The 22,608-nt window shown below is 45.1% G+C and overlaps 1 protein-coding gene across 4 annotated transcripts in view; it reads left to right on the top strand.

The window, feature by feature from the left end:
• The first annotated feature begins 10,949 nt into the window (after nt 1–10,949).
• Nucleotides 10,950–22,608, top strand: part of CACNA2D3 (calcium voltage-gated channel auxiliary subunit alpha2delta 3) — a 928,576-nt gene continuing 916,917 nt past the window's right edge. For 3 of the 4 annotated variants that reach the window (XR_643716.2, XR_643717.2, XM_009200542.2), the window contains exons 1-2: nt 10,992–11,243; nt 11,916–11,997. Coding sequence is in view for 2 of the 4 variants with exons in the window: in XM_009200542.2 (XP_009198806.1) it covers nt 11,122–11,243; nt 11,916–11,997 (204 nt within the window). In the remaining 2 variants the exon portion in view is untranslated. Of the gene's footprint in view, nt 11,244–11,915; nt 11,998–22,608 lie in introns of all 4 variants that reach the window. The other variant, XM_003894282.2, reaches the window with a different exon arrangement.

Raw genomic sequence — 22,608 nt, 5'->3', positions numbered from 1 at the left:
TTTCCATATTTTAGATACCTTACCTCTCTGCATTGTCTAAGTAATAGTTACATTCTATTGTGTTCCCATAATCCACATTTGTTTGGTCTTAATTTTATACTGAAATACATTCATCACTCACCTACAGTTCTTTTGCTGTTGTTCTCCAGGCATCTCTTGTTGAGCTAAAATTTGTGTTTTTATAGCCTTTGCAAGAAGATCTCATGTATAGAGCATTATCTGAGATTTTCCTTGTTACCACTATTTGTTTGAAGCCTTTACAGTAGAAAGTTAGTTTGATTGGATATAAAATACTTACGTCACACTTTTTTTTCCCTTAAGAATACTGTAGGAATTACTCCATTATCTTTTGGCCTTCAATGTTGTTATGCAGACTTCTGAAAGCCAGCCTGATCTTCCACTTATAAGCAACTTGGTACTTTTGCTAAGCTATTCAAAGGATTCTTTCTTTATCTTTAAATTCCAATTTCTTTCTCAAGGCTAACCATTCAGGATAAGCTTTCCCTAATACACAGCATGTCATTTCTCTATGTAGAGTCATGTTTTCTTATATTTCCATGAAATTTTCTTGAGTTATATCTTCAAATATTTTCTATATTCTCATTATCTTGGTTTCCTTCTTTGAAGACAACCATGCATATATCAAATGGCTTTGGCCTGTCCTCAATGTCTCATTTTCTAGCTATTATTTTAACTCTTCCGTTATTTCCATTTTATTTTGTTTGCTTTTATAGTTTCTATTCTCTACTTCCCTTAGTTGTTTTTTTTTTTTTTCTGGTAGTTATTCTCCATTTCATCCTTTCCAATTTTATCTTTATTTCTTTGCTGATTTCATCAGTTTTGTGTAATTCTTCCCAGATTCCACCAGCTTCTGTGTCATCCCCTCCTGTGCTGTCATCTTTGAGTTCCTGCATTTCTGTGTTGTGATCTTTCATCAGTGAGGAGGATTGCTTCTTATGCTCTTAAAGTTGGTGAAATCAATGGTTACAATTTTTGTCTGCTCCATAGTAACATTTTTTTTCTGATGAGTGTTCTTTGTTCTTTGGTAAGTGTTGCTATTCTTTTTATTTTATTTATTTTTTATTTTTTTAATTATACTTTAAGTTCTAGGGTACATGTGCATAACATGCAGGTTTGTTACATATGTATACTTGTGCCATGTTGGTGTGCTGCACCCATCAACTCGTCAGCACCCATCAACTCGTCAGCAGCTATTCTTTTCACATTAAAAATATTTACTGTACTGATGCTGGGCCAGTTGTTTCTCTTCTTCCTCCTCTTCCTTTTTCTCCTCTTTTTTTCCTCATCTTCCTCCTCTTTCTTCTTTTCCTCCTTCCTCTTCCTCCCCTTCCCTGTTCTCACTCATTATTGAACTTCTTGATTTCCTAGGTTACTAACTTTGCAGGAGCTTTAAGTATGTGCATATGGATAGGACACAGTACAGGGGAACAAGCTGAGCTAGCCTTCCTTCATAACCCACAGACTTCCTCCTTTTCTGCTGTCATGACAGTCTCTTCAATGATTCTCCCACCTCAGCCTCCTAAGTAGCTGGGACTACAGGCGTACACAACCCCGGCTAATTTTTGTATTTTTTTGGAGACAGGGTTTCACCGTGTTGCCCAGGCTGTTCTCCAACTTCTGGGCTCAAGCAATCCTCCCACCTTGGCCCCCTAAATTGCTGGAACTACAAACATGAGCCAGTACACCTGGCCAAAATTCAGCATTTAAAAAATAGTTGTTATCAGTGAAAACAACTCAATGAAGGGAAGGCTGCAAATGCATGCATTGTAAGGAGGTCAGGAGCCACTGCCTGGGCCATACCACCTGGTTTGGGCCTGCTAATGTGGTCATGTTTCTCAGTTTAAGAGACATGTATCACTTCCTGCTGATGGGACATCCACTCCAGCCCTAAAGAGTGACCTCTTCCCCTGCCTTGCTCTTTAGCTTCCATAGGTCTTCCTTTCCTACCAGGTTATGATTTTAGAAACAGGTGATCACATGCAAACCATCCTTTTGAAACATCTGCATTGTTTGAATGTTTCACATATTAATACCTCCTGACATACCATCTTCCACCCTACATGCTTTTTGTAAAGATTCCTCTGACAGCTTCAAAAACAGCGTTTGATGTGGCATTGTTATAGTGTCTTCCTTTTCCCTGCTTCTCCTCTTCCTTCAACCGGCATCCTCCCACAGGGATGTAACTGAGGATTCTCTTCAAAGAAACAGTTTCCCAGGTTCTCTTTTTCTTGGCAAATCAAGTGCTTTTGTAAAGGGTCTGTGTCTAGGGTAAGCCATAGCCTAGGAAGAATGGGAAGAGGCAGGACCTGAGCAGAAAAGAATTCCAATCTGCTAACCTCCCACTCTTCACCCCTTCATGCAGTTGATGCTTATTGAGCTTCCACAACATTTAAGGCTTTGCTAACCCATTATGGTCATGTGATGAAGAAGGTGGACACATCCCATCCAGTGGGGGAGACAGTGTAAACAAATAACAAATAAATCAGTAGTGATAACTGTAAGGAAGAAAAACGAAGTAAGGTAACAGTTCAGAGGAGTGTGTGTGTGTGTGCTTCTTTTTCACCTGGGGTGTTCAGGAAAGTTTTCCCCACACAGGGGACTTCTGAGCAGGAATCTGAACTCAGTGAGAAACAATGTGGAGGAAGAGCAATCCGGGCAGAGGGCACAACACAAGCAAAGACCCGAGGTGGGAACAAGCTTGGCTTGTTCTGGAAACTCCAAGGAGAAGGAGGCTGGAGCATAGCAGGCAAGTGAGAGAGGGAGGGACAGGGAAGCTGCAGGGGTAGCCAAGGATCTTGGGTGCTCTGGTAAGGAGTCTGCATTTGAATTTGAAACAGAAGCCATTGGAGGATTTTGAGCAGGGAATTCTCAGGATCTGATTTTAGTTTTTGAAAAGATGGCTCTGGTTACTGCGGGAAGAAAGATGTATTTGAAGGGGAAAAAGGAGGAGGGATGACCCAGTAGGAGTCAGTCACACAAGTATAGGGATAAAATGATAAAGGTCTGGGCCAGGCCACAGTGGTAGGGGTATGGAGGGAAGGGTTCCCTGTGGCTTTGGCACGCCCAGGCAGAGTGAGAGCCAGAGCGGTAACTGGGTGCTGAAACGCTTTCTGTGTTTGCAGGATGAAGGCAATAAATAATACCTTTTGAATACTTAGCTGCATTATCCCATTTCATCCTCCTTAGGTTCGTGTGGTGTCAGTTCCTTGTTATCTATCCTTTGCAGTTGAGAAAAGGGTGTTCAGAGAAGTTAGTTAACTTCACCAACATCACACAGGTAGGATGAAGGTAAGCCACAATTTGAACTTAGATTTGTGTGACCCCAGTCCATACTTCTGTAGGCTCTACACCTGTAAGAGAAAGCTTGTGCTTACAAAAAGTCCTCCATGGCTATGGGCATGAGAATCCTCCTAGAAGCTGATTAGAAATGTAGATGTCCCTCTGCCTCATGCCCCAACTTGGACTTCCTGAATCAGGACCTCTCAGGGTTTGAGAAACACTTCTGTAGGGGATCAAGGATTTTAAATGTCCTTCACATTTCACTCTAATGTCCACTCCCTCCACTCTAGCCCACGCCCCACTAGCTAAACTGTTACAAACACTATGAAAAGCTGTATTCTTATTGCTTTGAATAAGTAATATATTCACATAGCTCAAAAAATCAAAATGAGGCCGGGCATGGTGGTTCATGCCTGTAATCCCAGCACTTTGGGAGGCCGAGGCGGGCAGATCACAAGGTCAGGAGTTCGAGGTCAGCCTGACCAACATGGTGAAACCCCCTCTCTACTAAAAATAGAAAAATTAGTCAGGCGTGGTGGCTCGCGCCTATAATCCCAGTTACTCAGGAGGCTGAGGCAGGAGAATCGCTTGAACCCAGGAGGCGGAAGGTTGCAGTGAGCTGAGATCACACCACTGCACTCCAGCCTGGTTGACACAGCAAGACTGCATCTGAAAAAAACAAAACAAAACAAAACAAAAAAAATTACAATGATATACATTGTAAACTGTCACTCTTACTCCTGTCTCTATCTCCTTTGTTCTCTCAATCTCTCAACATGGAATAACTATTAGCAGTTTCTTGTATATCTTCCATTGTTTCTTTAAGCAAATACAAAAATGTCTTCTTATTTTTTCCCCTTCTGACAAAAAAGTAGCATGCCATATACACTGTTATGTACTCTGCTTCTAAAACAATTAATATATCCTAGTGATGTTTTCATCTCTGTATGTAGAAAGCCTCCTCACTTTTCAAAAACAGCTGCATAATATTGTATTGTGTAGATGTATCAGTTTCTTTAACCAATCATATACTGATAGTCAGCTGGGTTGTTTCCAGTCTTCTGCTCTTGAGGATAGTGCAGTGATGAGTAACTGTATATGCATGTCATTCAGTAACTGGTATCACCCAGATCTCACCTTGAATTGTAATAATCTCCATGTGTCAAGGGAGGGACCAGATGGAGGTAATCAGATCATGGGGGCAGTTTCCCCCATGCTGTTCTCATGATAATGAGTCTCACAAGATCTGCTGGTTTTGTAAGTATCTGGCATTTCCCCTGCTTGCACTCATTCTCTCTCCTACCACCCTGTGAAGAAATGACTTCTGCTGTGATTGTAAGTTCCCTGAGGCCTTCCTAGTCATGTGGAACTGTAAGTCAATTAAACCTCTTTTCTTTATAAATTACCCAGTCTTGGGTATTTCTTCATAGCAGTGTGAAAACAGACTAATACAGTAAATTGGTACCAGGAGTGGGGTGCTACTATAAGGATACCCAAAAATGTGAAAGTAACTTTGGAACAGGCAGAGGTTGGAACAGTTCAGAGGGCTCATAAGAAGACAGGAAAATGTAGGAAAGTTTGGAACTGCCTAGAGACTTGTTGAATGGTTTTGACCAAAATTTTGATAATGATATGGACAATGAAGTCTAGGCTGAGGTGGTCTCAGATGGAGATGAGGAACTTGTTTGGAACTGGATTAAAGGTCACCCTTGCTATGCTTTTGCAAAGAGACTGGCAGCATTGTGCCCCCAACCTAGATCTCTATTGAACTTTGAACTTGAGAGACATGATTGAGGGTATCTGGCAGAATAAATTTCTAAGTGACAAAGCATTTAAGAGGAAGCAGAGCATAAAGTTTGGAAAATTTGCAGCCTGACAATGTGATAGAAAAAAAACCCCCAATTTTCTGAGGACAAATTCAAGTCAGCTGCAGAAATTTGTATAAGTAACAAAGAGCTGAATGTTGATAGCCAAGACAATGGGGAAATATCTCCAGGGCATGTCACAGACCTTCACAGCAGCCCCTCTCATCACAGTCCCAGAGGCCAAGGAGGGAAAAATTGTTTTGTGGGCCAGGCCCAGAGACTCCCTGCTCTATGCAATCTCAGGACATAATGCCCTGTGTCCCAGCTGCTTCAGCTCCAGCCATGGCTAAAAAGGGCCAACATACAGCTTAGGGCCGTTGCTTCAGAGGGTTCAAGCCCCAACCCTTGCTGCAGAGGGTTCAAGCAGTTTACATGTGGTGTTCGGTCTGTGGGTCCACAGGAGTCAATAATTGAAATTTGGGAACCTCTGCCTAGATTTCAGAGGATGTATGGAAATACCTGGATGTCCAGGCAGAAGTTTGCTGCAGGGGCAGAGCCCTCATACAGAACCTCTGCTAGGGCAGTGTGGTAGAGAAATGTAGGATGGGAGTCCCCACACAGAGTCCCCACTGGGGCACTGCCTAGTGGAGTTGTCAGAAGAGGGCCACTGTCCTCCAGACTGCAGAATGGTAGATCCACTGACAGCTTGCACTGCGCACCTTGAAAAGCTGCAGACATTCAATGGCAGCCCATGAAAGCAGACAGGAGCAGGGTTATACCCTGCAAAACCACAGGGGTTGAGCTGCTCATGGCTGTGGGATCCCCACCTCTTGCATTAGCAAGATCTGGTTGTAAGATATGGAGTCAAAGGAGATCATTTTGGAACTTTAAAGTTTAATGACTACTCTACTGGATTTCAAACTTGCATGGGGCCTGTTACCCCTTTATTTTGGGCAAGTTCTCTCATTTGGAATTCATGTATTTACTCAATGCCTGTACCCCTACTGTATCTAGGAAGTAACTAACTTGCTTTTGATTTTACAGGTTCATAGGCAGAAGGGACTTACTTTGTCTCAGATGAGACTTTGGACTTGAACTTTTGGGTTCATGCTGGAATGAATTAAGACTTTGGGGGAATGTTGGAAAGCCATGACTGCATTTTGAAATGTGAAGACATGTGATTTTGGAGGGGCCAGGGGCAGAATGATATTGTTTGGCTCTTATGTCCCCACTCAAATCTCACTTTGAATTGTAATAATCCCCACCTGTCAAGGACAGGACCAGGTGGAGGTAATTAGATTATGGGGGTGGTTCCCCCATGCTGTTCTCGTAATAATGAGTGAGTCCCACAAGATCTGGCAATTCACCTGCTTGCACACATTCTCTCTCCTGATGCCCTGTGAAGAGGTACCTTTTGCTATGATTGTAAGTTTCCTGAGGTCTCCCCAGCCATGTGGAACTGTGAGTCAATTAAACCTCTTTTCTTTACAAATTAACCAGTCTTGGGTATTTCTTCATAGTAGTGTGAGAACAGACTAATACAGTAACTGTAAGATAAATTTCCAGAAGAGGAATTGCTGGGTTAAATGTGAAAGCATTTGCCATTTTCCTCCTTTTGAGTGAACCATTTTGCTTCCTCATCAGCAACATCTCAGCCTTTTAGCTGGTATTCCTTTCACAGTAGATATTTACCCAGATAGACCCAACACCCCCTTTACTATCCTGACATGAAATTCTGAGACAATATAACCTAATTAAAGTCAGAGTTTTAAAAAGACAATATGATGCCTTATTTGGTAATAGCAAAGAGAAGTAAAATAAAAGTAATTTATAATAAAATAAGGAGTATTTATGTGAAATGCTTGCACAAGATTTAGCTACAAGATCTAATGACGTTATTAGCTGTTTGTGCTTGTGTGCAGACTAAGTGTGAATGCCACACCCCAAATGCAGACTGATTCAGGTGTGTGTGTTGGTAACTCAGGATCTGTGAGCACAGTTGCTGTTGGAGATTTTCCAAAATGAGAAATGGCAACAACAATAAATCAAACAAACCTCAAGCAACCAAACAACTTCTTGGTAAGGTTCTGAACAAAAGAGAAGACAACCATGCCTCTATTTATAATGTAATTGCATTCCTGGAAAATTTATTAAAGCCATGCAAAAACTCCTCTTATGTACAAAATAGCTTTTAGTGCTAGATTCAGATGGTTATAAATGGGGTTTTTCTCTTACCTGAATGTTCAGTGGGGTACTTGAAAGTCCCTGTATGGGTCTGTTCTGCCCCTATCCACTAAATGCCAGTAGCACCCCAAGTCATTATGACAAACAGAGAAAATCCCAACTAGCCCAGGCATAGTGGCTCACACCTGTAATCCCCGCACTTTGGGAGGCTGAGGTAGGCACATCACTTGAAGTCAGGAGTTCAACAACAGCCTGGCCAACATGGTGAAACCCTATTTCTACTAAAAGTACAAAAATTAGCCAGGCATGGTGGCAGGCCCCTGTAATCCCAGCTACTTGGGAGGCTGAGGCATGAGAGTCACTTGAACCTAAGAGGTGGAGGTTGCAGTGAGCTGAGATTGTGCCACTGCACTTCAGCCTGGGCAACAAAGCAAGACTCTATCTCCAAAAAAAAAAAAAAAAAAAGTCCCAGCTGTTCAAAATGCCCCCAAGGGCAATGCCCTCTTGCGCACCGAGAACCACTGCTCTAGGGGCTCCTCCAGAATCCCTTTCATATGCCAGGATTAAGTGAATGCCTCTAGAACATTCACTTCTGTGTCATCATCTTTCACTTCTGTTCAAACACCTCCAGCAGCTCCTCATTGTTGCAGGACAAAGTGCGACATCCTCGGCTAGGTGGGACGGAGTGCATAGGTCTACCAATGAAAGTTTTATTTCTCTGGATTCCATGCTTCAACTAAGAGTTGGGTGTTGAAATGTAAGCTTTTGGGTGAAAATGGCAAGTAGCACCCAATGCCCTGGTACCGCATATGGCTTACTGGAAGGTGCTCCTAGTTCCTTATTCTCATGTAGCTGCAGGAACTCCCTGGTTCAAAGTGAGGAGATTCTCTTTAAGGGGTGTCTGTCTTTGGACAAGTGGCTAAATCCTTCTGGGCCTCAGTTTTCCTCTCCGTTAAAATAAGACTGCAAGACTAGATCGCTTACAGATCCCTTTCAGCACTGATTTTTGTGATTCTGGAAAGAATATTACAGTGTGTAAGTGGTAAGACCCCAAATCTTTGGACACTTTGAGTTCTGAGTGTATTAGTATTAGATAAATATTTTTTATTTTTGATATACTAGGAAATGGTTAGCAGGATCCATCTTAAACGTAATGTGCATAATGTTCTCCCTAAGATAGCCTGTGTTACAAATGCTCAAAACACTGTCCTCCCGGGACTGGGACTTCCTGTGCCTGGCCTCTCATGCCTACTCTCTAGTTGCCCTGAAACAACGGCGAAATTCACCTGTGTCAGGTTGGCAATGCACAGTGACTTTATTATGAAATGTCTTCATGACCTTGGTGCCCAAGTGGTCTTCAGTATATAGTCCAGCAGTCAAGCGGTTGCTTAAATATGACTAAGCTGTATGATTTTGCCATGCCTCGATGTTCTCATCAGTTAATAGGCATAACAATAGTATGGGTGTCACAGGTACTTTTTCTTCATACACAGTATTTTTTTCCCCTTGTCAAAGTGTATAATTGTACACTTACCATTATGGTTTTTGTAGTAAAGCCTGTCCTCCTTGTAGTGTATAAACTCGGTGAGGGCAGGTCACCTGATTTGTTCACTACTGGCTTCCCAGCATGTCCTACTGTACCTAGCAATAGAAGCTGATTGACAGTTATTGACTGCATGAATGAGTGAAGGCATGAAGGGCTGTCATCATATAGAAAACACGTAGGCAACGGATGGTCTTACTAAGAGCATGCACTCACTCTTAGTTCATTCACTATGCTTTCATTTAGGAAGAACGATCCCGCTTTCTGACAGGAAAACACTTTTTCTCCTAACCCCCAATTTGAGGGTCCAACTCCTGGGACCCCTTGCCTCGGGGGTCAGGCCGCGCTTGGCTCGGTTTGGAAACGGTTGGCATGCTTCCTCAGGTGGAGGGTATGCACAGAAGCGGAGAGTTCATTATAACCGGTTAGTCATCCAGAGCGGCTGTAGACACTGCCGTGGGCGGGGCGCACCTGGCGCTCCTGGAGTGGGGCCTGTTCCCTGCGTCGCCCCCCAATGTGGGAGCGAGACCTGCTAGAGCCCAGGGGAGGTCGAGTCTGCCCGCACTCGGGAAAAGCACCAAGAGCCTCTCGGTAACAGTCCTTCTCCCTTGCTGCCAACTCTGAGATCAAACCCAACATCTGCAGGGGTAACTTTTTCCAGGGAGAACTGGAAAGGAGAGCCGGCCTGGATCCTAGCCGGACACCACCTGGCGGAAGCTGGAGCCCGCCCTTACTCACTTCCCTGCAACCTGAGGGTGCTGAGGCCGAGGGCGGGTGACGGGGCAGAAAGCAAAGCCTCGGCTGCAGAAAGGCATGCAAATAAGAACCCAGGCGTCTGATGCGCTGGGAGCCCCGGCGACGTTAGGAGCGCGCTCCTTGCTAGGGTCACCCGAGTTGCGCTTGGCCCGGCAAGGATGACTCAGCCTCACTCAGGTCGGTCTTTACCGCCAGCCCGCGCGAGGGCTCCACAAAGTTCCCAATCACACCCCAGACCACGCACGGGGGAGAGGGGTTTGGCAAGCTAGGTCCCGGGGTGGGGGCAGCGGCGAGAGAGGCGGGGGAAAGCCTGGTTCTCCGGACGCGCAGGGGTTTCCCCGGCTTCCTTTCTCCTCGCCCCTGCCTCTGCGGGCGGCGAGAAGGCGCCTCCTCCGGCGCTCACTGCCTCCTGCCCAGTGCGGTGGGCGCCGGAGTGGGGAGCAGGCAATCCCCCAGGCTCGGAGAAATCTTTTATCCCGAAATTCAGGGTGTCCCCCGGTCAGGATTAACTCGGCGTCGCGATGGCTTCCTCCCAGCCCTGACATCCCGGTCCCGCCAGTCGCCGCAGCCAGGCAGACTCCCAGGGCAGCAGCTGCTAGTGAGCTCCGGGGCCTGGGTCGGGCACGCAGGGGGGCGGCTGCGCTGCGGCCAGGTGCCGGGAGCCCCACGCTGGTAGCACCGCCCTCCGCACCTTCCTCTGTTCCGCGCCGGGGCCGAAGGAGCCCTAGCCAGAGCCCCAAGCTCCCACCCAGTCCCATCCTCGGCCCGCTCCGCCCCAAGTGCGATCCCGCCTTCCGCCGCGAGCCCGTGCTCCTTCCTCAGATTTCTGCTTTTTCCCCAGGTCCCTCCCCGCAGGAAAATCGCGCGGGCGGGCGGAGGGCGCGCCCCCTCTAGGCTCCGCTTCCCCCGACCCCGCCCGGCCCAGGGGCGGACTGGGCGCGCAACGCCCGCTCGTAGCAGCCGCCCGCAAAGTGCGGAGCGCCGCGCCTTGCCCTTGGCCTCCCTCCCGCGCCCCCAACCCCCACCCCGGCTAGGGTCGCCCCGGCCCGGGGCCAGCCCGAGAGTCGCGCCCGCGGTGGCGGGCTGCGGAGTTGTAAAGAACTCAGCGGCCGCAGTGGCCCGGGCGGGGCAGGGCGCGCTCACCGCGGCCAAGGACACCGGAGTTTGCAAGTCCCCGCCCGCGCGGCGCCTCCCGCCCCGCCGCCCTCCCGCCGCGGCCCGCCGGACTCCCCGGGGCCGCTGAGGCGGGGCCGGGCGGCCGCCGCTGCTAGAGGCGCGTCTCGCTGCCTCCTCCCCCGCCCGCCTCCCTCCCCTCCTCTCCGCCCTCCCTCCTCCTCTCCGCCCTCCCCGCCCCCCCACCCGCTCCTTTTTCTGCTCCCCAAGTGAGCCCGGCGCGCGAGAGGCAGGCGGGGCGGCGCGGCGCGGCGCGGAGCGGAGCAGGCAGCCCCGCGCGCTCGCCCACCGCCCGCTCCGCGCAGCTCCCCGCGGCCGCTCTCGTCGCCGCCGCAGCGGGCGCGTCGGAGGGAGCCCAGCATGGCCGGGCCGGGCTCGCCGCGCCGCGCGTCCCGGGGGGCCTCGGCGCTTCTCGCCGCCGCGCTTCTCTACGCCGCGCTGGGGGACGTGGTGCGCTCGGAGCAGCAGATACCGCTCTCCGTGTAAGTGCCGGCTCCTGCGCCGCCCGGGGAGGGGACCCTTCCGCCTGCGACCCACTGTGCCCAAGTTTGGGCGCCCGCAGGTGCGGCTGGGCAGGACCCGCCGCGGGCGTCGGCCTCGCCGCTCGCACCTGCCTTTCGGGACCCGCGTCGGGCGGCGAGGCCGGGTGGGATGCTCTGGCCCCTGCCCGCAGGTTGGCGAGTGAGATCTGGAGATGCTCACCTCAAGTGACGGCACCAACTTTGGAGCCTGGTTACCGAATCCAACTTCCATGGGCCGCTGAATTTCCCCCCTTTGCTCTCCTGCCGCCCCACTTCTTTTATGGGAGGGGGGATGGGTGGATTTCTTCTGACTGCTATTTGCCAGGTGATGCCCAGTTTAGGGAGTCGAGTCCTCGGGCAATGATTCAAATGAAACTCAGTGGTCTTTTTAGAGAGCCTGGGAGACTTTGTGCATTCTTAACTCCGCGACCCCCCTTGGGCCCCCTCCCGCGCTGCGCTTTGCAGTTTGGTGCTGGCAGTTTCTACCAAGGCGCTTTTTTATCTTTTCTTCTTTTAAAAAATGTTACATCGCCCTGCTCCTTCAGCCATAGCCCCATGTGTGCGTGTGCGTGTGCGTGCGTGTTGACTGTGACACGGGTGTTACATTTCTTCCTGTGCCCCTTCTCCCTGTAGAGTGAAGCTCTGGGCCTCGGCTTTTGGTGGGGAGATAAAATCCATTGCTGCTAAGTACTCCGGTTCCCAGCTTCTGCAAAAGGTAAGGTTTCTGTGGTGGCAGGAAGCGATGATTTTTCCGGCACAGAAAATGGAGGCAGATTTAGTTTTCCAAACAAACGTGAGCCCCGAGCAGCATCAGTTATCAGAGGAGTCTCTGATCCCCGGGTTTCTTGGCATTGTACTGTACAGTGATTTCTTCCTACCAACCGGTTATTTTTAGATGACACTTGATTCTAAACACAAAGAAAAGCAGGATACTCACTCGCACTGTCCTGGCTGGGGCTCGGAAACTGAGTGTTTTTGCATGGCTCTCGTCTCCGTGTCGGTATTGCTGTTTCAGTGCCAGAGCAGATGCTCCTCGGGCCAAAAAATGCTAACTTCATCCAAGGGGCAGACTCAGTGCCTATTTTGTGATGCCTTTCACCTTGCATTGGAGGCGTGGGGTTCAGTGTATCAGAGAAAGACGCTGCACTATTGTTTGTCATCCCTGCAGTTGTACAATCCCATTATTCCCCAATCATCTAGACCCAGGGCTGGGATGCATTACATCATTACAGATAAGGAGAATGAATGTGGTTATCTTTCCACTCAGCTGCACTGCCGGGTAATAACCTATGAGAGTAGTCCACAAACTTAAGAAATGGGTCTGCATCCATGTAATTCTGGAGAGTAATGAGAATGGAGAATTGATTATTAGGTTCTTATCAGAAGCTGCATCAATTTTAATTCAAACAGGCAGCATTTTAAGCATAAGCTTAAAATTACATTGTGAGATATATGGTCCTTCGTTCTCCCCTTCAGAAAAAAAAAAAAAAAAAAAAAAGGGGCCGGGGAGGAGAGATTAGAGGAGTTCAAAGAATTTCAAGTTTGCAGATCAACAGGATTAATCAAAATATTCTCTTGATGATAGAAAATAAAATTGGCCTTTAGGGAATAATTCTCTGAAAATGGGTACAAATAGCTTAAATTGTTAACTTTTAAACATTTTAAAATATGATTTTTGGGCCAATGTACCATATGTGTTATGCATGCTGCCTGGTAACCAAGTACGTATTTTATTTATGGCATTCCCCTTCAGAGAGTAGCATTTTTGGGGACAGCGTATGAAACAGTTTGCCACATGAAATCCAAATATCGTAATAAAGCGTTGGCCCACCATGGAATGACAAAAGTTTTTCTGGTTTAAAAATCACCAATAGCCTTATTCATTGAAACCTTATTCATTGAAAGATTGTTTGCTCAACTCTGTTGTTTGGGAAGGTGTTCTTGAATTATAGGCAGTTGGTAAACAGTTGAGGCTATGAAATGCCCTTCTGGAAGATGAGAATTTACATACCTGTGGCCCATCTCAGCACTTACAGGAATTGCATAGGAATTGCCTCTTTCCCTAGTACCCTTTTAATCTGGACAAGTCTGTCTTCTGTTTTGGCATTTTGCCCACTTGTCAGATGTTTGATGTGATGAATTCTGGACTGTAGCATTGCCTGTATATTTTTCTTATGCTTTTAAAGAAGATAACATTTTGTATAACTTTAAAGAAATATTTCTCATCTGCATGTTGTAGTTGTAGCAATTCTAAAAGAATCCCTTCAGAGCCTGTTAATATTTTTGGTTTGTGCTTTCGTATCTTTTATCTCAAATTTTCTAGGAACACACAAAATATGTTTTTTTCTTTCTCTTTGAAGTTACACACACACACACACACACACACACACACACACACACACACTGCACAAAACTCCATCAACCCTATTATTTGGTACTGTATAACAGCAAATTGGAAAAAGCTGAAATGCTTCTCTTACCTTCTCATCAGCATCCTTTCTGATATTGAATTCACTAGCCTTGCTTTGCTTTTGTCATGTTTGCAGCTTGACAATTGTGTAATTATTTCCAGCTGTTTATGGCTTTGTTATCATTTCTTGCTGCTGCCTGGCATTTTGTAATCTGATGCGAGGGAAAGGTGAGGTGTTGCTTGGCATTGCGTTCCGGGGTGGGTGTCTACCCTAGTCCTTGGTTTGGAATCTGCTCTGGGGGTCCTGAAATACTCACGGCTTTGGGTTACTTGGCAGGGACTTTCCATAAGTGATGGGGGAGCATGGTAGACACCTCGGGGAGCATTTTTCAGCTATCTTTGGGCTGTTTTGGTCCACTATCCCCCGCAAATGTTTCTGTATTTTTAAAATTAGCAAAGAACATTGGTTTAGAGAGTTCAGAGTATGAATGGGAATAGATCTGAGTGCTCAGAGTGTAGGAGACATAACATCGTTTGGAAAAACAAGGGGATAATTGCTTCTCTTTTGCTAATTCTCAAGTTTCTGGCCATTTGCATGAGGAATTACTCCTCAAAGTCAGAACTCGGTGCACGCTGCCATCATATCACTGTGTCCTTAACAATTAAGATGCTTTCAAAATGAGTTAGAAAATTTGGCTGGAAAATACATTAACACTGTATTAAGGGGACTCAAAGATGGCAATACTATGTTGTATAATAGAGTGTAATTGCTCTTTTAAGGCATGGATGTTTAAACTTGATTTTCAGTTAAGTAAGGTGTACTGTATACCACCATATAATTTTATGTATTTTGTGTAGTTTCACTAACTGACACTTCATGTTGTGAATCAATGTATGTTAGTTTTTAGAATGGAAGTTTAGTCATTTTTGCACTAAGGCATACACTTTACAAAATAGTTATTGTGAATATAAGTTAAATAATAATTGGCCATGCATCTATTTTAAGGTGTTCAGAGACTGGGAAAACTGCCATTTTGGTAACATGTTTTTATTAGGTGATCTAAGTTGAGGTAGCAGTATTGTTACTGACTTCATCAATGTAAACACAAACATTTAGCAATGTACCTTGTCATGGCTTCAGAAATAAGAGTATTTTATCAGTTGTTTCTGTATTTAATACCATGGCTTTTGCCACTTTAGTCTATTATAATATATTAGGTATTCAATGCCAGATATCCCCTATATTTTTTTCTTCTGTCTTTACTGAGCACAGGAGTAGCAACCTGTTAGGTCCTTAGAAATAGGATAGTTTTGATTTTATAAAACGCAGTAAGCCATCTTTTAGGAAATTTGTTTTCAGTACAGAGTGGAAGACTGTGGGACTTGTCTATGGGTGCTGGAGTTCATCTTCAGGGGTTTTAGATGGTGTGAGAGAATAGCAGGCCCCTGGAGGACCGTGCTGGTGTGCTGCTGTGTGCCTGCGTGCTGCCTTGCTAAGCTGGCAGATACTGCAGGGGTTTCCATTCACTTCAACTTTTAATTAAGTTTCCGATTTGACATATCCATGCCAGTCGGTATTCAGCTGCCTCTATCTTACTTCATTTTCCCCAAAGAATGGACTTTGTTTGGTTCTTTTGGGGAGGCATAGTTTCATTACCGCTGTATTTTGGGATTCAGTGAGAAGCATTCTAGTAGGTCTGGGAACCTAGGCTGTTAAACTCAGTCTCCACACCTCTAACAATCACAATCAAAGGCATTAAACTGGCTGATTCTCATTTCATCCTCCTCAGGGATAATTGGATAGGAGCTGGGTTTTTCATTCTATTTAGACCTGCATTCAGGGAACCAATGTTCACAGGAATGAAGGGTTCCAGTTACATTTTCCAGAATCATGATGATAAATACACAATGGAAATACAGGTAATGTGTGTCTCTGCCAGTAACGCTGGAAAAGAATTGACATTTACCTTGGACGCCTCTTGGAGCCCTTACCAAACACGCACGTCTTGGAATGCGCAGTTCGTTTTTTGCATTATCAACTATTTATTGAGACGGCGGCTTTAATATATGAAGTTGATATCTCTTTCCACAGGACAGAGTCAGCAAAGTAAAAGGTTGGTGCTTTAAGCCATTTTTATAATTATGACTTTTCATCAATGTGGAAATCAATGGACTTTTAAATAATTGAATAGGTGTATTCACTTATCAGGAATTAGGTAGCAGTGCTGCTCGTGGGAAGCCCAGCACTCTTCAGCTTGCTCTTGTGGGGGAGGCGCTGTTTTGCTAACATTTTTTGTTGAATAAACACAGTTACTTGCCGTCCTGAATGATAAACGCATTCAACCTATGCTGCTGATGCTGTAATTCATAGCGTTACTTCAAATACTGGACTTTTCCTTAGCAGGTTATGTTTAAAAGTCTTGAAATCTCTGAAATGACAGTTTTTAATTGTTCAGGGCAGTTTATTGGTCTCACTAACACAATCACTCAGACAGTAGCAGAGCAGGGCAAACCAATGAGCATTCAGTTTCTGCCTCTTATGCATATATCTCATTGCATTTGTAGAGTTACTTATGGCCACTTGCTAACTGTCTAAGCCTCTTTTGCTCATTTTTTTTTCTTTTTCTTTCCTTGTTTTTTTCTCCTTAAAAGTTCTTTTCTGCCAGATACATTTCTACTTTGCCTTTGCTCCCATTAGGAACTGCTGCGGCCTGTGTTACTCAGGAGATTGACAGATGCTACTCAAAATTAAGGGAAAATGAAAATACAGGCATGGTTTTCTGGTCAGAGGCAAACATCAGCTTTTTATTCCCATGTGGTTATAATTTTGATTGATTAGCATGGTGATCTCATGCTGATTTTAATTAATTAATTGTAACACTAGTGTAATTTTTAGGCAAATACATGAATACCAAACCACCTGATAATTCTGAAATCCATTGGGCCTGAGCCGACAGTTACTGTTTCCAGTTTTTGATGAAGACATAGCCATATGTCAGCATGAGCAAAAGTAAAAGAAATGCGAAACCATCACCCCTGGCACCTGTGGCCCTTCCAGGTGTTTCATTGCCCTAAAGTTTGACGCACATATTCTTGGAGGTGCAGGTTTGGGATTCTAGCCTTCATCAGCCTTGGATTGATCTCCACTTGGTGTTTAGTGTTCCGACTTACACTGATCAGTCCATGGTTTGGTGCGTTGGGCCTACCTAAAGAAGTGTACATTTTCACAAAGGAGTCTATTTCAGGCCTGTCGTGAATCCTGATTTACCATCGTAGATGCTGTGATGCCAACAAATGGGTTTTTTCTTCACCCCAGCACATCTCCCCTGTCAGATGTGAGCAGCAGCTCTTTCAGGGGTCCCTCCATCTTTTTTTAGTCACAGTGCTTGTTGGCACAGTCTTCGGGTTGAGACCACAGCATCTTCTACACAGGGAGTATTAGCAGATTGTGTGTTCGCTGGGACACTGTGATTTGACTTAGAGGTTTGCTGTGACCAAAACTGAGAAAAAAATAAAACAGATGTTATAAAATGCCAACCTATGAATTAGCATATGAGATTTTTTTCCCCTTTAAATGTAATTTTTATACAAGAGACATCACGGCCTAGGTTTCATCTCGAGTGATTGCAGTGAAGCTTTTGTGTATCATTCAATGAACGGAAAAGTTCCTAATGTCAGGCTTCTGGTAAAACTGACAGAATCCTTATCAGCCCTTTTTGGTCCATTAAACAAAATTTTGCTTCTCCTTTAAAGGAAGAAAATGATATGAGAAAGAGGAGGATGCTTGTTTTTTTTTTTGTTTTTTTTTTTTTTTTTTTTTTTTTTGTGATTTTACTAAGTATTTAGTGACCAACAGACTCTGTCTGAGGTGGTTGTTCTGTAATGTAAAGCTGGACTCTAAGGCCCCTCGACAGCCCAGCACTTTGGCCTGTGCTTACAACTCACCCTTGGCAGATTAGGCATTTGTATAACTGACGTGTTTTAGGGGATTTCTGTGTGCATAGCCAGCATGTCTACTTTTCAGAAGGGAATTGTTTTTTACAAATACATATTTGAAAAGAGTCCAGTTCATTTCTAATAAATGGTAAACACTTCAACTTCCATTTGCTTTGAACAGCACTCATTGGGTGCTCATTCCAAGGCTGCTTAAGGCATTAAATTTATAAGGTGTATTAAATTTATATGTTGTATAGCTTTCCAGTTTCCCCAAATCAACATTATGAAAATAAACAACTCAGAAACCAAACTACTAGTGCACATTTCAAGGCCATATTGGAAAGGAAAGCATTATCTTTTCACAAGAAATGGATGGCTGTTCCTTCACTTTGTGCACTTCAGAGTGTTTATCTTGGCACCTGTTATTGGAAAACAGTACCCTCCCAAGGTTAAAAGGGCTGTTATGCATGTAAATGATCTGGACAGGCAAGATGGGCAAGGCTGTAAATGCTGTGGGTTCACAAAACAGACCTTGAGTTTTCCATTTTAGGTGAAACAACTGCCAGTCGATATTCGGGGCCTGCACATGCCATTACCATAATACTTATTAAGTGTGTGTATGTGCGCGTGCCCGTGTGAATAAAAATGGATGCTGTTCATCACAGAACGTGCCAGATAATGCTTGCTGATGGGGAAGACTGTTCTTGTCCTCTTGGGTGTTAGAGAGGCTGACTTGAGAGAATGAACCAGGGCAGTAGGACAGAACTGAGTCACTCAGTCCAACAGGCATGGATTTGTTCAGCGTCTGGGATTTTGTAGGCAGTTGGAATCTGAGGACTTGCTGAGATCAGAACTGGCTACGTAATTTGTGGTCCCCAGTGCAAAATGCAGAATCCCTTGTTAAAAAATTATTTAAGAATTCCAGGATGTGGCAGCAGAGCCTCAGACGAAGTGCGGGGTCCTGGCTAAGCCTCCTGTGCGACAGGCTGTCCTTGTTTTGGCTTTCTCTTTTTCCTGCTGGATAGCTCACCCTCTCAGCTGTATTCATTCTAGGAGGCTTCCTTTGCCCACCTTTGTTCCATCTCCAATGAAATCATTTTCTCATTTTATGAGTAACAGGTCGAGAGCTTGGAGCATTTTCAAAGATTCACATCTTTGGAGATGCTGTGTTGTTAAAGGAAGGGTCATTGGCCTTAAGCGGTGGCATCTCTCTTTTTGTCTTTTCTGTGTGCATTTCCAATGTGGCCCTGGGCAAATTGCTTAATCTAATAGTAAAAACAGGTAGCACTCACGCTGTAGTTTCTGCATTCCAGGTACTGTGATAAGCCCTTTACATATGACATCCCATTAAATTCTCCCAGTAACCTAATGAGGCAGGGACTACCATTCACCCTGTTTTACAGATTGAGAAGCCGAGGCTTGCAGAACTGAAGCAGCCTCTCCAAGGTGACTGAGCTGGGCTTCCAGGGTCTACACATCTGGCCACAGTGCTGTACTTTCTTGTCTTCGTGTGATCCTTTTTGACCTCAGTTCCTATTTGAAAAGAATGTGCATAATACCTGTGTTTTCGATCTCACAGGTGTTTGGAAGGATTAAATGAGAAACATCTGGGATATTAATTCAGAAACAATTAAAGCGTGGGTTAACAGCTGAGACGGCATAGCCTTGGAGTCAGATGGGCTTGGATTTGAGTCCCAGATCTGACATTTCCTCTTCTGCATTGCCTTGTAGTTTAACATTTCTGAACCTATACCCTTAAATGAGAAAGGAGACCAGACCAGTACCTTCTATCGTATAGGCTGTGATGAAGGTTAAATGAAATAAAATATGCGGAGCACTTAGCACCGTGCCTGGCACATTGCCTCCTGCCAGTGAGTTGTTGTTGTCATTCCTAGTTGCAATATACAAATACAAGCTCTTCAGATAATCTTCATTGAGCTTCTGTGGGGCCTGGCTGCATACATACCTGTGGACTTGGTGAATGAGCAAGTGCGTGAATGGGTGCCAGGCATTGGCATGTAGGCAGGTGATCCCCAGCTGACCCCTGATGAGAGTACTTCAGAGCAGGAGGAGGGCTGCAGTGGCGGTGGCCTCTGTCAAGATATGCACCCTTCCCCTCGAGATCAGCTCCCTTCTCCCTGAGCATGGGGGGAGATGTCCAGAGAAAGCCCATCACCCAAGGAATTGGGGTTGCCACGTCTGCTCCACAGCCCAGAGTGAGGTCCTTATGCCAAGGGAGATCCCAGTATACCCAGCCATTTCCCCTGCTGTGGGAGCATGTTCAGAAGCCAGCTGCAGATGACCTCTAATCCCGATGCCCCCTTGGGCAGCATTTCAGTTATTTAGGACGATGTGTGGCACATGGGAAGCCTTGGTTCTCAGGCTATCCTCTCATTCATACTGTCCCACTTCGTTATTAATGAACAAGAGAGACTTGGAATTTTTGTCACTTTGATCCCCTAATTAGTTCATAAAATTAAGGCACATTTAATGTGGCAGGGGCACAATGACAAATGCATTTATTATGTCCCCAGGGAGGTGGATTTTTTTTTTGCTTTCTTTCCCAAATCCTCCTAATCTTGTCCCTTGCACAGCAGAAGTGGGCAGCTGTAAGATTAAAATTTGCTGTTGCTGTAACATTGTGCTATAATTTGTGAAGCAAGGTGAAAGTTGGAAATATAGGGCAGGCGTTTGACTCTTTGTACATGTGCCATCCATAACGCCTTTTCCATTGTATTGTTTGAGGCAGAGGTGGAACAATATTGTAAAAAGAACAATAGATGTGGGAGACAGTAAATTCGCTGGATGCAGGTAATCTTCAGGCACGAGTCATAACATCCAGCTTTACTCTCAGCCTCCTACTGGTTTTCATTATTAGTGAAATGTCTATTAGTGCAACATGACCGCGTCATGTACAAACAGCTCAATGGGCATAGGCTTTTGCCCCACTGACATAATAATAGTCATTTGACTTCTGGAATGGTAATGCCAAGTTTGGATATTCTTTCCTCTTGGCTTTGGCCTGGGCCCCTGTTGGAATGCTATTGTCATCTGCTTTTATAATACAGAATTCACACACCAGCTCAGACAACACACTTCAGACAAATCATTATCTGGCAAGCAATAAAGGGTGTTTGTGTGCGTGCGTATGTGTGTTTTATATACATGGGTTATTTCCCTTTGTTAGTAAATACTGGTAACTAATTAAAAATCCCAGAGTGTGTGGCCAAGTTCGAGTATTTCAGAACATCAGGAGCCACCTGGTCGCCCTGGAGTAAGATGTAATCCTCTCAGGAGAGGGCTCACAGCTCACTAATCTTTTGAAAAAGCCAACAGTACACATTTCCCAGAACGGGAATTTCAGAATTATAGAGCCATAGCTGGATTTTCTACTTGAACAGCGAGGTTTTCAGTTCTTTGCTTGAAACAAATGCTTTATGAATGATAGGTAAAATATATATAGACTTAGAAAGAAAGCAGAGGATTGACTTTTAAAAATCTACTTTTAAGGGAGGTGGCTGGTCTTGGGAAGGCAGAACTGTGTAGAGTTGAGGGTCTGAATCTGAGTGACGACAATCTGGGTTTGAATCGAGATGCTGCTGCTGACTGGTCATATGACCCTGACAGGTCAGTTGCTGAGCCTCAGTGTTCACATCTCTCAAATGGGCACAATGGTACTAACTTCTAGGGTGAGTTAGATGCATGCAGGACGCTTGGCAATAAGTGACTCATGGGAAGTGTATAGAAGAGGTAGACTCTTGTTGTTGTTACTATTCTCGAGGAGTTGCTTCTGCATACCAGCAAGTGTTGGTTGCTCAAGACAGTAGTTTGTCCACTTTGGGGGTTGTTAATGCCAAGCCATCTGGAGGCCTTGTTTTGAGACCTCCATCAAAGCTGCCTGTGACTCAGCTCTACAAGGGATTTTAGGCAGTAATAATAATAATAATAATAACAATGATGCAGGTGTTTTATTTGTGTTTTATGATGTGTGCTTTATGACATATCATTTAATTTCTCATAGCAACCCCTGAGGTTGGATCTGTTATCATCTGCATCGGTTTTAGAGATGCAGAAACGTCTTTAACATGTAAGACAGGGGATGTCACTTTGCCCAAGTCTACATGGCTCCACGAGGCAAAGGCAGACTGAGTCCGCAGCGTGTGAATCCCAGTTCAGGTGCCTGGGTTGTTGTGGGGTCAGAGGAAAGGTATTTGGGGGATTTCTAGGACCAACCATTTATCCTTTGCATTGGCCTTAGTGTGGTATTGGCTCATCAGAGCATTTGGTGGAAACTTCTCCCCTGCCCTTAAAATTGTCCCCGTTGGAATTCGTAGTCTTGTTGCTTGGTCCTTGTCATTTGCTTTCATAATGCAGAACTTAAAAGAGGCAAGAACTGGACCCTTAAAACTGGGCAAAAGGAGGGCTGGTGAGCCCTCTAGCTTTCTATACTTCTCCCTTTTTGTCATAATAATCTGATGCTGCTTATCTTTTAGTTGCCCTTGAGGGTCAGCCCTCCCCTCCTGTGTTCTGACTCCTAAGATGCCTTTCTGAGAATCTGATTGAATTTGGTTAAGTTTTCCTTTGTGTATTCCCCATTATGGTAATTGATGATGGTATAGGAAAGCCAGTGTGGGCTCTGAAACTCTGAGACCAGATGGATCTGGCTTTGAGATCTGGCTGGATTCTTAGTGTTCAGGTCCTCAAGTTCCTTACCTGTAAAATGGGGTCATGGCAGGGAGGATTAGGTACGGAGGCATGTGACGGTCTTAGCACAGAACTGTACACCCAGGAAGTGCCCAGTAAATTTTAGCTCCTCTGTTTTTGTTATTCCTGTTCTTTGTCTGTCTTTCCTAAATGTTTATGGGTGCTTATTTTTTTTTCTCTTGAGGAAGCCACAGTTCTGTTTTTCTGTACAATCGACAGTTAGCTTGAAAGCCACAGCCCTGGACTCACTAGGGTCAATTTTATTTTGCTTGGAAT

Source organism: Papio anubis, chromosome 2 (assembly GCF_008728515.1).
Source record: "Papio anubis isolate 15944 chromosome 2, Panubis1.0, whole genome shotgun sequence".
In the NCBI taxonomy this organism is placed as follows: Eukaryota; Metazoa; Chordata; class Mammalia; order Primates; family Cercopithecidae; genus Papio; species Papio anubis.
The sequence above is the reverse complement of the archived record's forward strand: the minus strand, read 5'-3'. Positions and strand labels throughout refer to the sequence as shown.